Here is a 16,900-nt window from a genome sequence, read left to right on the forward strand (position 1 = left end):
ATAGAAACCAAAATAAATTTCAAATATTAAAGCTATAAAATTATTAAATTTAATTGTTTCCTCTTTTAAAAAAAGTATAGTTGATATACATTGTATTAGTTTCAGGTGTACAACACAGTGATTTGACATTTGTATACATTACAAAATTGATCACAATAAGTCTAGTAACCATTTGTCCCCATATGAAGTTATTTTAGTATTAATGATTATATTGTACCTCTTAATCCCCCTCTAAATATTAAGGTCATTAGTACTGCATTAAAATTGACTGAAATAAGGCATGTTAGTAAGGAAAAGGTCTTTTTTTTTTTTTTTTAACCTTTAGCACCTTCACTCACCTTCCCATCCAGTCCCCATGTAAGTTCCAACACACTGCAAATGCATTCCCAGGCACACATTCTGTAACTTTCCATGACCTGATCCTTACCTCCATCCCCATTCCTCCTCACCAGGCAGCCCTGGTTCTAGGTCAGAGGTAACTGGGCTGCTCGTCATAATACACTCGTTACCTCCCAGTGTTTGTCCTTTGCTGTACCCTTGGCTGGAATGCTTTCTGCCTGTGTCAACCCCAGTGAAGCTGTCTTTCTAGGCCTCTGCCCTGACTGCTGTGTATTTTGGGAAGCTACGCCTTGGTGCTCAGGCCCTGAGGTTGGGGAGGGTATCCTGGAGCTGACACGGTGAGAACCCATCATGACCCCAATCATAAGGAAAACAAGCCTAGGCCCCAGCCCCATACCAATTGGATGTTCTCCCATAACATATATACCTTGCTAACTAACACGTCCTGTCCACTGCCAACCCCCACATCCACATGGACCATATCACAGGAGTTTACCCACACTCTCAGAAGAGCCACTGGAAACAGAAAAATGGGATCTGCATCCTCTGAGCCTGTGGAACTACAAGCCAAACCATTCTCACCAGACACCTCTCTGTTGTGTAGAACTGCAATGAGGCACTAAGGGGCAACAGGAGGAGAAGCCTCAGGCCAACGGGACCCTCCCTGCTTTAGCCGACCCATGCTCTCGAGTGTTCTAGCCACCTGATGAGAATATTCCTTTGGATGGCTCAGACTTAGGAGGTATGGGTGTGGAATGCAGAGCGCAGCTTGACGGGCCATGAAAGCCACCCACATCAGTAGCCCACACTGGGCGTTTTGTAGGAACAGCATGTTCTAAAGGTGTGAAAGAGCTTCAGTTTAAGAATCACCATCTATGCTAGACCTGTGTGTTGGACCTGTATCCAGAAATGAGAAACAATAATTAGAGTGCTTTACGTGATTAAGGAACTAATGCAGAAACACAGGTGAGGCAGTTCCTCTGACTCCTCCCTGAGCCAACTAATTCTTCTTCTTCTGGGCCTGGATCCGCGAGCCAAGCTTCCAAAGGTCTAAGTACAAGTTCCGCTTCAGGATGGCACTGCTGCACAGCAAGGCCCCTTGCAGGGCTCCAATCAACCCACAGGTGAGGATATCTTGGCCTGGGAGACAACAGTGGAGGCCTGTGAGCATCCCCCTGCCCCACCTCCAAGCAGGGTAGCGGGGAGACGGGCCCCTGATCCAGGGCCACAGAGATGCCTTCAGACCAGAACCCGGGTCCCCAGCCACCAAGGCAACAGAAACGGAGGGCTGACTGACAGGCCCAGGGTCCCAGTTTTCCTGGCAGGATGGGGCCTTCAGCGTACCTGTCAAGTAGAGGTTTGGGATGGGGCTCTGGGCCCTTATGGAGGCCATCGCACCAGGATGTAGGCGGCCCAGGTCATGGTCAGCCCCATAGCAGGCCCCCTGGGGAGCCGCCAGGTAGAACTGAGTGCTCAGCGGGGACCCTCCAGTCACACTGTCCACCTGAAGAGGCAAAAGAGGTGGCCGAAGAGTGGGAGGGGGACCTTGTGGGACCTTCACCTCTTCCTTCCCTGCCCCTGCACAAGCTGCCAGCCAGCATAGGCTCCCCTGGAGTCCAGTCACCCCAGGCCTCATTCCCAGCCCCACAGAAGGGGCAGATGCACGCACCACCAACTCTGCCCTCCTACCTTCCCTTCCAGATGTGGGAACTGCTTCAGGAAGACCGACACAGCGGCTTCAACAAAGGAGCTCTTGAGGGTCTCGTAGGCACTGCTCCGCTTTCCCTGGGGCTCGTCCCGCCACTCCTTGAACCACTCGTATGAGGTGGGTATTAGTATGACTGCTGTCGACCGGTCTGGGGACGCAGAGCCGGGTCACTGCTGCCGCCCCTCCCAACCCAAGCCCCAGCCCCCAGCACATCAAGCCTTACCTGGGTACCTGTCCTCCCAAGTTGGGTCCTTGGCCGACGAGAAGGAAATGAAGAGAAGGGGCATGTGTGCGGCGGCCTTGTCCCCAGGCAGGGAGACATAGTGCTCCATCCTGGGGAGGAGAAGGGCTGTTGGCCCTGGCCATGTCCCCCACAGCCACCAGCCCCACCCCGAGCACAGCTTATCCCCAGGGGCCCCAAGGGATGAAGCCAAGGCACAGCCCAGGTGGGAAAAAATCCTTTCGGAGTAGATTCTTGCCCATCTCCTCACATCCTATATCCTCTGCTTCCCCCCTAGCATCTGTGGCTCTGGGGGACCAGGCTGCTACCCTTCCTGCACATGTACACCCAGGCCTTACGCCTTGTCCATGTCTTTGTCAAAATAAATATAGTAGTTGGTGGTCGGCAGCTCCAGGTCCTTCTTGGTGCCTCGGAGGCAGATGAAAACAGTGAATATGCTCAGGCCGGGCCGAACCATCCCCAGCTGCCGCTTCACACCTGCAAACGGTTAGGAGGGCCGTGTAAGGGAGACCACCAAGATCTGCCACCACCCCGGGAGCCAGCAGACACCTGCTCGCCTCATCTGCAGCCTCAGCTGTTTGGACAACTCGGCCTGCTCTGTCTCCTGCCTGTCGTGCCCATGGCCCCAGACATCTGTTCTGAGTGCCTTGAGAAGCAGAGATGCCCTGCTCCCTGAGCCACTCACAGCATCTGTGTCATGGTCCCATTGTCACCTTAATGTCTAAGTTAAGAGCAGGGACTTCCCTGGTGGTCCAGTGGTAAAGAATCCATCTGCCAATGCAGGGGATGCGGCTTCAACCCCTGGTTGGGGACGATCCCATATACCTCAGAGCCCGTGTGCCACAACTACTGAGCCTGTGCCCTAGAACCCGTGCTCCAAAACAAGCCACGCACAGAGACGTCTGTGCACCACAACAGAGTAGCCCCTGCTCACAACTAGAGAAAGCCTGCGTGCAGCAACAAAGACCAGCGCAGCCAATAAATAAATATGAGCAGAGGACAGGGCTCCACATGACAAAGACCACGGCTGTCAACAGCAGTCTTTTAAGCCTTGGCTTCAGTATTAAGTTGAATACAAACCATCTAATGGATAAAAATGAAAATGTTAGTCCCTCAGTCATGTCCGACTCTTTGCAACTCCATGGACTATAGCCTGCCAGGCTCCTCTGTCCATGGAACCTGGCAGGTTACAGTCCATGGGGTCACAAAGAGTTGGACAGGACTGAGCGACTAACTTACCCCCCCACAACACACACACACATGAAATAAATAACTAATGAGAACCTACTGAATAGCACAGGAAACTCTACTCAGTGCTCTGTGGTGACCTAAAGGGGAAGGAAATCTAAAAATGAAGGGATATATGTGTACGTATAACTGATTCACTTTTTTCTACAGCAGAAAGTAACACAACACTGTAAAGCAACTATATTCCATAAAAAAAATCAATTAAAAAAAAGAACCTTGGGTCTCAAATCAGGCACACAATGATGAGACCAAACCCTACTGCTCCAGACCAGCCTCAGCTCGTTTACTTATTTTGTCAATGAGTCTTCCTCACTCAAAAAAATGTCCTCTTCAAAACATCCCCAATAATGTCCAAGCTCAGCCCCAGAATTTAAGAAAGGCACTCCTATTCACAAAGACTCCCTCTGTCTGACCACCTCACCTCCATACCCTCAACCCCAAAGCACTGCCTTGTCCCCAAGGCCACAAGATATCCTGTTTCCATCTCTGATACAGAGACAGAACTGTCAGAATCTCTACCCCAAACAGCTGGAAACATCAGGAATCTCAGGAGTCTCTGGGGCCTCTAGGTTGAGCATCACTGCCACCACTGAAAGGTTCTCAAACTGGGATTCATCCAGCTCCCACTCGGGAGGGGTGGCTGGTCCTTCAGGCAGGTGGAGGGTGGAGGGTGCTGGCACAGGAGACTGTCTTCAGGGCTGAGATACATAGGAGCAGTGGAAGCTGTACCTGCCAGTGAAGGAGGGGCAAGCACCCTGTTTTGTTTTTGCACCCAGCACCATGTGACCAAAATAGAATTTGGGGGTGGGAAAGAAGGCAGGAGTGGAATAACTAAGTCAAAACCAGGTACTGTCTTTTGGTGGGGCCAGAGGTGACTAAGGTGGAGCTTCCCTTAGCTCAGTCAGCAAAGAATCTGCCTACAATGCAGGAGACCCAGGTTTGATCTCTGGGTTGGGAAGATCCCCTGGAGAAGGAAATGGCAACCCACTCCAGTGTTCCTGTCTGGGAAATCCCATGGAAAGAGGAGCCTGTAGGCTACAGTCCATAGGGTCACAAAAGAGTCGGACACAACTTAGTGACTAAACAATAACTAGCTGGAACAAGGAGAGCCCACAAATATAAGACTAATCTTCCCCTGTATCTCTAAACACAAAAAACAGTTTTCAGAAAATACAGAACTCCCTCATAGGGTCCTTTTCTTATTCACTTAGGTTGTATGAACATTAAGTGTAAAAGAAATTATGTTCTTCACACATGTGGCTTGGGGTAAAGAATCCACCTGCCAATGCAGGAGACACAGGAGACGGGTTTGATCCCTGGGTGGGGAAGATTCCCTGGAGGAGAGCATGGCAACGCATTCTAGTATTCCGGCCAAGAGAATCCCACAGACAGAGGAGCCTGGCAGGGCCATGGGGTTGCAAAGAGCAAGACACAACTGCGCATACACACACACACACACACACACACACCAAATTACGCTCTTAATGCCTCTTAGACTCAAAAGGAACTAGGAATCATTCTAGGCAGGAAAATAGTTTTGCTTTTTTTTTTTTTTTTTAGGTGTCCCTCCAATAACTCCACATCATTTATTTGCATTGCCTTCCTTGTGGATTTTTTGTCACCTAAGGACGTGCACTTGATGAGCGCCCAGGGCCATCAGGAGACAACGTCAGGGTTCAAAGGTCCTGGGAGAGAGGGAGGCTGGAAGTACCAAAGGCCACTGGGCGGTCTCCGCCTCAGGCCACACAGCTCACCCAGCTCACCCAGCCTGAGAGAGGGGAGGCCTTCGCTGGCAGCAGACATTGGCTGAGGCCCCATGAAAGGAGGCAAAGGGCTAAGGGCCTGTTTCCCAAGTACATGTCCTGTACCCCAGAGACAGTCACAGTGGCTGCCGACCCTCTCCCCGACCAGGAAAGCCAAGACCTCACTTTTCTACTGGGTCTCCTTCCCGGGTTCCCCACAAGCAGCTGCAGGCCCACCCTCCAGGGTGGATGCTGCTTGTACTGGGCCCTAGGCTTCTCCTCAGGTTTCCACCAAGGTTTCCATCCCAAACGCATCTTGGGCTGTTCCTTACTCCCCACCTCCCGCCCCAGCCATAGGCCTGGACACAGACCCCTCTCTCTCACCCTCCTAGGTCGCTGGGCCCCTCCCGGCCAGCGGCCTCCTTCCCTCAATCACATCGGGAGCTGCCAACTCCATTTCCAAATGGTGACGCCCCAGCTAACCTTGGCTCAGCCACTCTGTCCCTTGTGAGCTGATCTGCTCTCTTCCTCCTTCTAGTAAGGCCTTCTCTCTGGAAGCCCCACGTTTCCCAGCCCAGAGGGGACCAGGAATCCAGGCTTAGGAGTCAGAAACATCAGCCTCTTCCTCTCCACTTGGCTGCCTCCAGCTGGGTGGGCCTTGGGCAGCGATTCACCTGTGAGCCTCCGTTTCCCCTGCCATCAACATGAGCTCTCTACCCAGCAGCTGAGGATCAAATGCAAGGACAAAGGTAAAGCTCGCACACAGACACAGCTCCCCCCCCTAAAACCACAGGCTTTTCTATTTGGACACGGCCTGTCAGTGGAGATGACTGGCACGTGTGTGTGCTCAGTCATGTCCAACTCTTGGCAAACCCATGGTCTGTAGCCCACCATGCTTCTCTGTCCATGGGATTATCCCAGCAAGAATACAGGAGTGGGTTGCCATTTCCTCCTCCAGGAGATCTTCCCCACCCAGGGATTGAGCCCGAGTCTCGTGCATCTCCTTCACTAGCAGATGGATTCTTCATCACTGAGCCACCTGGGAAACCCAGAGATGACTGGACTGAGGCTTATTTCTATCTGGGTCCCAGGTTTTGAGAGCAGGGCTCCAGGAGAAGAATCCAGGGGGGTACCCCTGCAGCCTCAGCACCAATACAAAGCTGGTTCCTGCAGAAGCGGGAAAACATAACCTTAGGTCCCAAATAAGGCCCATAGCAATGATACCAAGACCTTCGTTTCCACTCCAGCCTTCCCTTCCCTTAACAGCAATGTCAGACCAGACTTCCCCACACCAAACAAGTGTGAAATTAAGGAAGGAAGCAGAATTCACATGGCAAACTTAATGAAAAACCCAGGAACCATTCCTTTAAGACTCAATCCACCATCATTAACTATCAGGGAGATGATCTAAGGTCAAGGGAAACCGGAAATGGGCAACTGGGACTGGAAACTTGAAAGAGGAGAGGGAAACGCAGTTGAGGTTATCAGGGGAAAGGGTGTAAATTTGCCAAGGATGAAATGAGAGATAAAAACTAAAGGGTCTTTGGGGAGGATGCAGTACAAAGGAAGTTATCCCACCCCCTAAACAGAGGCCTGCTGGGGACAGATGTTATTAATAGAAATTGGTGTGCTCATCTTTTCTGCCTAAGGAGGGTCAAAGGGCAGCCCTGATGCTGAGGGAAGCATCAGCCAGGCTGAGTCAGCTGGAAGCAGAGGGCAGGTCCAGGGCACTTGGAGGAGAGCCACGCAACTCATTTGTTTACCTGGCAGACAGCGGGCCTGCTCTGGCAGCAAGTGCTCGTAGGTGTTGAACAATCCCACACTGGAGATCACGATGGGGCAATAGATGTTCACCAGGTCCTCACCCTTCTTCACAGTGACACCTGCAGGCACAAGAGCTTGGCTGAGGTTCTGCACACTCCAGAAGACAAGAAAGGCCCCCATTCCTACCCCACCCCATCTCTCCTACACTGACCCAGGCAGGTAGGCCCCAGCTAAAACTGCAGAGTGAGGGATCAGCCCAAAGCACTGCCTACAAGGCCCAAAAGGCCCACAGTCCCCACTCTGGCTTTCTAGCTCTCTCTCTGCCTGATGTGGGAGCTCTTCTCTTTAGCCACCAGCCAACCTCCACACTAACCCAGACAGAGCCCGTGAGCTGATAGCCTTCATTAAAATGCCAGGTCCTTCTTTACTGTTGCCAGAATTTTTGGTTCCAACACACTCTCTTTTAAACCCTCCAGTGACACCTCAACCTCTAGTTAAACTCCAAACCCTCCTATCAGCCTTCTGTGATGTGCTTCCTTCTGTGCATCCAGCCTCATCTCTGACCATCTGACCGTTTCCAGCAAACTATTAGATAGGACTATATGCAAGTAGCACGTGTGTGCATTTAGCTCAGTTGTGTCTGACTCTTTGCAACCCCATGGACTGTAGCCTGCCAGGCTCCTTTGTCCATGGGATTTCCCAGGCAAGAATACTGGAGTGGGCTGCCATTTCCTTCTCCAGGGGGTCTTTCTGACCCAGGGATCAAACACACATCTCCTGCAGCTCCTGCAATGCAGATGGATTCTGTACCAACTGTGTCATCTGGGAAGCCCCCAACGGCTGACAGTCAATCATTTTTTTAACCTAGAAATGTGACAGTCTCTTATGATTCAACCTAATATATTCAGATGCCTAAATATATTCAGCTCATGGGACTTCTCTGGTGATCCAGTAGCTAAGACACTGAGCTGCCAGTGAAGGGGGCCCGGGTTCGATCCCTGGTCAGGGAACTAGATCCCACAAGCCACAGCTAAGAGTTCACATGAAACAAAGAAGACCACAGATTCCATGTGCCGCAACTGAGACCTAGTGCAGCCAAAAAAGAGAAAAGAAACTCAGCTCTTTCATATCTCTGTGCCCCTACACACTCTGTTCCCCCCGCCTGGAATGACCTCCTCTCCCCTCTGACCAGCTTGCTCTCACCCATCATGACCTCCCTCTGAGAGTCCCTGTCCCACCATCCTGTGCTACCTCTGGCTTCAGTGCGTGCCTCCATGCAGCACCTTGATTATATCTCAGTCATCTGCCCTCTGAGACTGGAAACTTCTTGAGTTAGAGATTAGGATTTACTTATCTTTTATCACATAGCATGTGAAAAACATAAATATATCCAGAACTGAATTTAATTCAACTGATAAACCCTCCTTGGTTCACAGACCACCTGATGGCTGGAAGGAAAACTGGTTTGTGACTGTGAGAGAAAGTCTTGCACAGCTGATGGCCACCCCTGCCTCACTGCTGGGAACTTTCCAGTCTCTTGTACAGATACGTCCTCAAAGATCACTGACAGCCTTTTCTCCCTTGACTTTTGGGTTCCTTGGGCCACCCACTCACCACCTCCTCCTTGGAAGCTTACTCTGGTGAATTCACCATCACACCAGCCCTGTTTCCTTCAGGCCTCTCTCTTCTCCCTTTGCTGAGGCTTCTGAAGTTACCCTAGATGGCCTGTCTATTTACCAGAGCCCTTCCCTGCATAGACCATCTCCTTGTAGAGTTTATCGTTGGTGGAATTTTGACTCTCTGCTCAGGTAACAGCAAACACCTGAGCCAGGGTAGAGTCTGAGCCCCACTCTGCCATTTACAGGGCATCCTGGTGGCCTCCACACCACCCTATGGAGCACCCAGGTTACAACTCACTCCGTCAGTCACTGAACAAACATTTACTGGGCTCCAGTATGTGCTAAAGTCTATAGACATAAAGATAAAAAAGACACCACCTCTACACTCAAGGAACTCTTGGATTAAAGGATAACTAGTGGCCACAGGACTGGAAAAGATCAGTTTTCATTCCAATCCCAAAGAAAGGCAATGCCAAAGAATGCTCAAACTACTGCACAATTGTACTCATCTCACACACTAGTAAAGTAATGCTCAAAATTCTCCAAGCCAGGCTTCAGGAATACATGAACCGTGAACTTTCTGATGTTTAAGCTGGTTTTAGAAAAGGCAGAGGAACCAGAGATAAAATTGCCAACATCCGCTGAATGATGGAAAAAGCAAGAGAGTTCCAGAAAAACATCTATTTCTGCTTTATTGACTATGCCAAAGCCTTTGACTGTGTGGATCACAATAAACTGTGGAAAATTCTGAAAGAGATGGGAACACCAGACCACCTGACCTGCCTCTTGAGAAATCTGTATGCAGGTCAGGAAGCAGCAGTTAGAACTGGACATGGCACAACAGACTGGTTCCAAATTGGCAAAGGAGTACATCAAGGCTGTATATTGTCACCCTGCTTATTTAACTTCTATGCAGAGTACATCATGAGAAACGCTGGGCTGGAAGAAGCACAAGCCGGAATCAAGATTGCTGGGAGAAATATCAATAACCTCAGATATGCAGATGACACCACCCTTATGGCAGAAAGTGAAGAGGAACTAAAAAGCCTCTTGATGAAAGTGAAAGAGGAGAGTGAAAGGTTGGCTTAAAGCTCAACATTCAGAAAACGAAGATCATGGCATCTGGTCCCATCACTTCCTGGGAAATAGATGGGGAAACAGTGTCAGACTTTTTTGGGAGGGCTCCAAAATCACTGCACATGGTGATTGCAGCCATGAAATTAAAAGATGATTACTCCTTGGAAGAAAAGTTATGACCAACCTTGATAGCATATTTAAAAGCAGAGACATTACTTTGCCGACTAAGGTCCGTCTAGTCAAGGCTATGGTTTTTCCAATAGTCATGTATGGATGTGAATGTTGGACTGTGAAGAAAGCTGAGCACTGAAGAATTGATGCTTCTGAACTGTGGTGTTGGAGAAGGCTCTTGAGAGTCCCTTGGACTGCAAGGAGATCCAACCAGTCCATTCTGAAAATCAGCCTTGGGATTTCTTTGGAGGGAATGATGCTGAAGCTGAAACTCCAGTACTTTGGCCACCTCATGCAAAGAGTTGACTCATTGGAAAAGACTCTGATGCTGGGAGGGATTGGGGACAGGAGGAGAAGGACAGAGGATGAGATGGCTGGATGGCATCACTCACTCGATGGACGTGAGTCTGAGTGAACTCCGGGAGTTGGTGATGGACAGGGAGGCCTGGCGTGCTGCGATTCATGGGGTCGCAAAGAGTCAGACACAACTGAGTGACTGAACTGAACTTGTCTCTATTGAATAAATGATGAAATACTGTTCTCTGGGGACCATACCACCCTTTATCCTTCCTGTGTCCTTTTCACTTCCAGACCAGGTCAATTGCTATTCCTAGGCGCCCTCAGCTGAGGCAGATTCCATCCTGTAACCCCCAATTTGGAGGTCTCTGCCCTCAGTGCTTTCTTTGCTCTGCACTCTCAGTCTCTCTCACCCACGCCAAGGACTGTGAAGACGACACAGGGCTCTCACCACAGGCTTTCCCAGCTGAGTCAAGCAGGATGCTGTGCACAGGGGCCCTTGTGAGGACAGCGCCCCCGGCCCGCTGAATCACAGGGATGGTGTGGAAGGCAATCTCACTGGAGCCCCCTCGGGGATAAAAGGCCCCTTCTAAGTAGTAGTTAACCAGCAGAGCGTGCATGGCAAAGGTGGTGTGGCTGGGGGTCACACCTGTAGAAGGAAGGATGGGGTGATGAGGCAAGAGCAGGCAGCAATACCATTCAGAGCAGAACATGGGAGGGGGGCTCATGAGGAAAGATATACGTGTATAATTATGGCTGATTCACACTGCTGTAAAGCAGAAACCAACACAATATTGTAAAGTAATTTTCTTCCAATGAAAAAATAAAAAAGGAACACGGATTCCTGTCAGAAAACACGCAGTCTTTGGGGATTCCCTGGTGGTCCAGAAAACATGCAGCCTTTGGGAATTCCCTGGTGGTCCAGTGGTTAGGACTAGGTGCTTTCCCTGTTGTGGGGGGCCTGGGTTCGATGCCTGGTTGGAAAACTAAGCTCCTGCAAGCTGCATAGCGTGACAAAAAACAAAATACATATATATATATATATATATATATATATATATATATATATAGAAAACATGCAACCTGAGTCTATGCCTCCCAGGATCCAAGTGATTCTCAGGGCAGCCTCTTTCTATCCAAACAGGCAAACAGGGAGCATTCCAGTCTTGGGCCAGTGGGAATGATCTCCCTGCGAACTGCCATGCTGCCAGGGAGGAGAGTGTGGACTAGAAAGAAAACCATCCAGGACGTCGGTGAGGGGGATTTTTATCAGGGTATCCAGCAGGGAGGAAGACAGGCATTTCTTCCCTGAGCTCCAGAGGACCTGGAGTGTGAACAGCTCCACTTCAGTCAGCTAGGCAGGCTCAGAGTCAAAGAACTGATGCTTTTGAACTGTGATGCTGGAGAAAGTCTCTAGAGAGTCCCTTGGATAGCAAGGAGATGAAACCAGTCAATCCTAAAGGAAATCAGTCCTGAATATTCATTGGAAGGACTGATGCTGAAGCTGAAGCTGAAGCTCTAATAATTTGGCCACCTGATGCAAAGAGCCAACTCATTGGAAAAGACCCCGATGCTTGGAAAGATTGAAGGCAGGAGAAGGGGGTAACAGAGCATGAGATGGTTGGATGGCATCACTGACTCAATGCACATGAGTTTGAGCAAACTCCAGGAGATAGTGAAGGACATGGAAGCCTGGCATGCTGCAGTCCATGGGGTCACAAAGAGTTGGACATGACTGAGTGACTGAATAAACCAGGCTCAGGAAGAAAGACTAAGAGCCAGGGGCTGCCCAGGGCCCAAGGCCAGGACCCACCGTAAGTGGGGAAGATGTAGCTGAGCACGGCCTGGAGCTCCGGGGAGGCGGGGAGCTGCTGCAGGACCTCAGCCAGGCTCTGGGTGGACGCACGAAGGAACGGAGAGAAGCGGGTGAGCAGCCCATACTTGGTGAGAAGCTGAGCCACAGGCAGTGGGAGGATCTTCAACAGGATAACATAAAAGGCTTCACGGGATACCACCTGGGAGGGGAGTAAGCAGGGAGGAACAGGGCTCACCTCCAGACCTGCTGTGACAGAACTGCCTGTCCAACAGCCTGCACAGTCCAAGGGACCAGCAACACTTGGTGGTGGTGGTTTAGCTACTGAGTCATGTTCAACTTTTTCCAAGCTATGAATTGTAGCCCGTCAGGCTCCTCTGTCCATGGGGATTCTCCAGGCAAGAAAACTGGAGTGGGTTACTATTTCCTTCTCCAGGGGATCTTCCTGAGTCAGGGATCCAACCTGTGTCTCCTGCATTGCAGGCGGTCTCCTGCACTGGATTCTGAGCCTGCTGAGCCATCAGGGAAGCAGAACTTGGCTAAATGTAGATCGTAAAACTCTGTAGTCTAAGTTTTTTTTCTTTTTTTCCCATTCTCCCCCTCAGATGAGTCCTTTTTTGCTTTTCAGTTGCCTGCCCAAAGTCCTTTTGAAAAATTCCAATCTGGTCTCAGATGAAGTGAAAAGGGGTTACAGATATAACCACATGGAAGCCAGCCTGGCCAGGCCAGAGTGTGAGTGGCAGCTGCTGAGCCCAGGCTCCAGAGAGAGGGCCTGGCTCAGCACAGACGTCAGCTTGGACCGGGGCTGAGTTCCAGACAAACATGTCTGTTCCTCCTTCCTGCCTCCCTCACCCATCACTCCACTAATGAGGAAGGTGAGCCTTGTTGGGAATAACACATGTCCGTGTTACCTTAACCAGCTTCATATACTTGTCAATGGCAGCTTCTTCCTGGGGAAACTTGTCCTTGAGGCCCTGAATGTAGGCTTTCATCCCCGCGTACATGGGAAACTCTTTTCGGCCATCAGGCCCTTCTAGTACCATGATGTCAAAGGGAGAGGACAAGGCAGCCCAGTCTAGCTGCCCCTCAGTGATCTGGTCCAAGATAAAACGGTCAAAGCTGCCCTCCTGCATACGCCCAATGTAATGGATTCCTGTTGAGAAACAGAAAAACAAGCCATGATAGGGATAAGGGAACTGAGCCCTGGAAAGGCTCCAATAAGGAAGCAAGGTGAAAGAGGCATCCTACAGGGCCAAGTCCACGCCCACAGAGGGGGTACCCACCCTTTCTGTAAAGGGGAGTTGCAGCAGAAACCACTAGATCCCCGCCCAGTTCAGCAGATACAGCTGCCAGACCATGGAGATACATGTGGTGTGTCTCTAACCCCTTTTCCCTTCATCTGAGATCAGATTGGAATTTTTGAAAAGGGATTTGGGCAGGAAAGCTGTCAGACCAACAGTGCCCAGGGAGAAGAAAACCTGGGCCTCCGAAACCACTGAAAAGCCCAGGATCGTCCTGCTACGGCTGCTCCAAACCTCCTGATCCCACCCCTTTGCCTTGGCAGCCTTACCCGTGTCAAATTCAAGGCCATTCTTTCCAAAGGTATGACAACAGCCTCCTGCCTTGGTATGTTGTTCCAGAACGAGAACTCGCTTGCCAGTTTTGGCTAGGATCGCAGCTGCCGCCAAGCCCCCAAAGCCACTGCCAATCACCACCACATCCAGCTTCTCTGGCACTCGGCTGACCGAGAAAGCTGCAGCAAAGGAGGAGATGGAGAGGGCAATGAAAGGACAATGAGGTGGAAACCAAGGCAGAATGTTCTAGCTTATATGATGCTCCAGAAAACTTCTAGAGCAGTTTGGCACAGGGCTCCTCACTAAAATATCAAAAACATTTTACCTGGGAAATACTCAGGACCTGCCGGAAAAGGTTGAACAAAGTGATTTAGGTTGATCTGAACTGATTTAACCAAAACCACTATGTAGCTGAGGATTTTCCCTACTTGCAAAGAAAGAATAATTTATAAACTATCACACACACACACACACACACACAAATGCTGACCGTGATCCAGACTGAGAATCCTAAGTGCAGTCAGAGACCGAACTAGGGAAAAAAGAAACAAGGAGGTGGGGGACAAGAGGAGAGTGTCGTGGGGCTGGATGGTGGCTCATGCAACAGTCTATTCACGAGCAGGTTATCTGCAGAAAAGGCAGGATCTGCAGGCAGTAGTGGCGCAGCCCACTCAGATCATGGTTCTTAAAGATCTTGATCAGAGGCAGGACAGAGCTCCTCTGAGAAATCACAGCACCACCCCTTCACACTGGGGAAGCCTGGATGTGGGGTTGAGGAGCAAGCACCTAAACAAGGCAAAACTGGACAGCCCATGGTGCTGTATGGGCACTTTCTACACAAGATCTATTCTTTCACGATCACTCCTCTCCAGAAGAACTGAGATTTGGAATTTTTCAAGATGCCAGAGAACTCGGTAAACTTTGAACTTTTCAAACATTTTTTAAAAGACCTACAGTGAAAAATACATTTCATAATCCAGAACATACATCAGCATATAATATAAAGAAGTTTCACTATACTTACCAGAACTATATAGGATACATTGATATTTTCCATTTGACTGAATTTTAAAATGCTAGTTGCAACTCACTAAATTGATAACATGACCCACTATGAGAGATCAACACTTGGTTTCAAAAACAAGCTAATCGTCTCATCTTTAGACCAATCCAGATAAATGGAGTGATTTGCTAATGGTTACACAGTAAATCAGGCTTTCCTGGTGGCTCAGACAGTAGAGAAAGTGCCTGCAATGTAGGAGACTGGGGTTTGATCCCTGGGTGGAGAAGGTCTCCTGGAAAGGAAATGACAACCCACTCCAGTATTCTTGCCTGGAAAATGCCATGGACAGAGGAGCCTGGAGGGCTACGGTCCATAGGGTCGCATAGGGTCGGACAGTGACTAACACTTTTACTTTCACTTTTTTCAGAGAGTAAATCAGTGTTGTTTGTTCAATTGCTCAGTCCTGTCTGATTCTCTGCGACAGAGACAGTGACAGAGTCCAGTTAAAACTCTGATTTCAGAAATAATAGGCCTTCCAGTTACAACAATACTGTCTTTATTTTTTTATTTTTTAAGCAGCCGAACTCTTTCTTTAAACTCTAAAAGAAACCCACAAATACTTTTCAAAAGATGACAGTGCAGATCCTCCGTAAACAAAGAGCTCTGAGCCTGAGGCACCCCACTGAGCCTCACTTCAACCACAAGAGATGGAACCAGCATAATCAGTCACATCCCTTGATGAACCAAATGCAGTTTCCTACAAAGGTTTCTGTGTAGCTCTCCCACGCCCTTGAACCGCTGGGGAAGATAAGTGAAAATGTTACGGTCTTAAAGCCAAAGAGGGGGAAAGATCTCTTCTTGTTTAAACCGTTAGTCATGGCTCTACCAAGTGGCAGGGTCCGAGCGTGGCTATGAAAAGAACTTGTCTCGCCGAGGACGATGCCCGAGACCCAGAGGCCACGATTCCCTAGGCCTGCGGGGACCAGGGGTCTCGCCAGGAGTGGATTCTAAAGCGGGCGCCTATACATGCAAAGATGCCCTCCCAGCACTTTGCATCTGGGAAACGCTAACCCTTGAGGATGCTCGGGCGCAGCCTAGGTCCCCGGGGTGTCTCCCCGCTCACCTTGCTTGAGAACCTTCTTCCTGGCCTCCTTGTCGGTCACCAGAGGCGCGGGTGGCCGTTTGACATCCTCCAAGAAGGGGTTTGGGGAGCTGCCTGAGAACAGCCCCTTGTAAACTTTGCCGAGGATGACCAGCAGCAGCGCAGCCAGTAGCAGCAGCGACACCCACATCGCGCCGGTGCGGGGTACCGGGAACTCTTTCGTTCGGACCGCGCCTGGGGGTCTGGAGCCACAGCTCTGCTCGGTTATAGTCCTCCCACCAGGAAGGCGGAGCCAACCCTGCCCGCTGATCAGCCCGCGGAAAAGCGAAGTCGCCAGCGGAGATTGACCCTCGCGCCTCTCCGTACTCGCTTCGCCTGCTGCGTGGAGGGCAGTGCTCCTGCGCCGAGGAGGCCTGGCGGGGGTGCTAGACCCCAACAGCAAAGAGCTGGGAACTCGGGGACTCAGCCGGCGTTCCCCGGGCGGGGGTCAGAGGAGGAGGAATGTGGGGCGGAAATGGTCGCCCTGGGGCGAGACAAGGCTGAGAGCTGTAAGAGCGAGAGAGACTCCCGATCCTGGCAGACAGGAGACCTGGGTTGTGGTCTGCGCTCTGCCGCGGACTCGCTGGATGACCGGTGGCAAGTTGCTTTCCTGTTTTCCCCGCCGAACAATTGAGAAAGTTTCTGTCCAGAGTCCCTATGCAGCCCGTCTGGCTGGGTGTCTCGCTGGATTGAGAACTCCCTTGACATCCGCGCATCGCAGCCGGCGAGCACCGGACTCTGGGACCCTCAAACTAGTCAATGGTTTTGGGCCCGGGCGCCCTGGGATGGCGACGCCTACGGCCGGGGCCGAGTAGGGACTGGAGGGGGCGGGGAGCGCCCAGCGGCAAGGCCGGTGAAAGAACTATTCTACCTATGTATGCATTTATACTTAAGGTGTGGCCCCAATTTCTAGATTAAATATCTGTTTAGCGTTTAAGCCCCAGCAAGCTTAAACTTAAAATCATTCCCTTTAATGTAGCTCCTTTTCTAAAGTGGGTGCACCGTAAAAATTAACAAGGATCTACTGTATAGCGCAGGGAGCTATATTTAGTATCTTGTACTAACAGAGGATGAGATGGTTAGAGGCATCACCGACCCTATGGACAAAAGTTTGAGGAGGTTCCGGGATTTGGTGATGAACAGAGAAGCCTGGTGTGCTGCAG

At 50.4% G+C, this 16,900-nt stretch overlaps 1 protein-coding gene across 2 annotated transcripts; it reads right to left on the minus strand.

Annotated features, from left to right (window-relative positions):
- Nucleotides 1–70: 70 nt before the first annotated feature.
- Nucleotides 71–15,940, minus strand: RETSAT (retinol saturase). Of its 2 annotated transcripts, XM_068973518.1 has the most exons (11): nt 15,720–15,940; nt 13,590–13,772; nt 12,931–13,172; nt 12,020–12,221; nt 10,658–10,855; nt 7,042–7,161; nt 2,627–2,765; nt 2,271–2,380; nt 2,029–2,195; nt 1,684–1,843; nt 71–1,479 (listed from the first exon to the last, which is right to left on the minus strand). In XM_068973518.1, exons 1-11 carry the CDS (start codon nt 15,886–15,888, stop codon nt 1,340–1,342), a joined length of 1,830 nt encoding a protein of 609 aa, XP_068829619.1. In that variant the 5' UTR covers nt 15,889–15,940; the 3' UTR covers nt 71–1,339. The 2 variants fall into 2 exon arrangements, with proteins under 2 accessions (XP_068829619.1, XP_068829626.1); XM_068973525.1 differs by lacking the exon at nt 10,658–10,855.
- Nucleotides 15,941–16,900: the final 960 nt, after the last annotated feature.

The sequence above is a fragment of the Capricornis sumatraensis genome, chromosome 1 (assembly GCF_032405125.1).
Source record: "Capricornis sumatraensis isolate serow.1 chromosome 1, serow.2, whole genome shotgun sequence".
Lineage (NCBI taxonomy): Eukaryota > Metazoa > Chordata > Mammalia > Artiodactyla > Bovidae > Capricornis > Capricornis sumatraensis.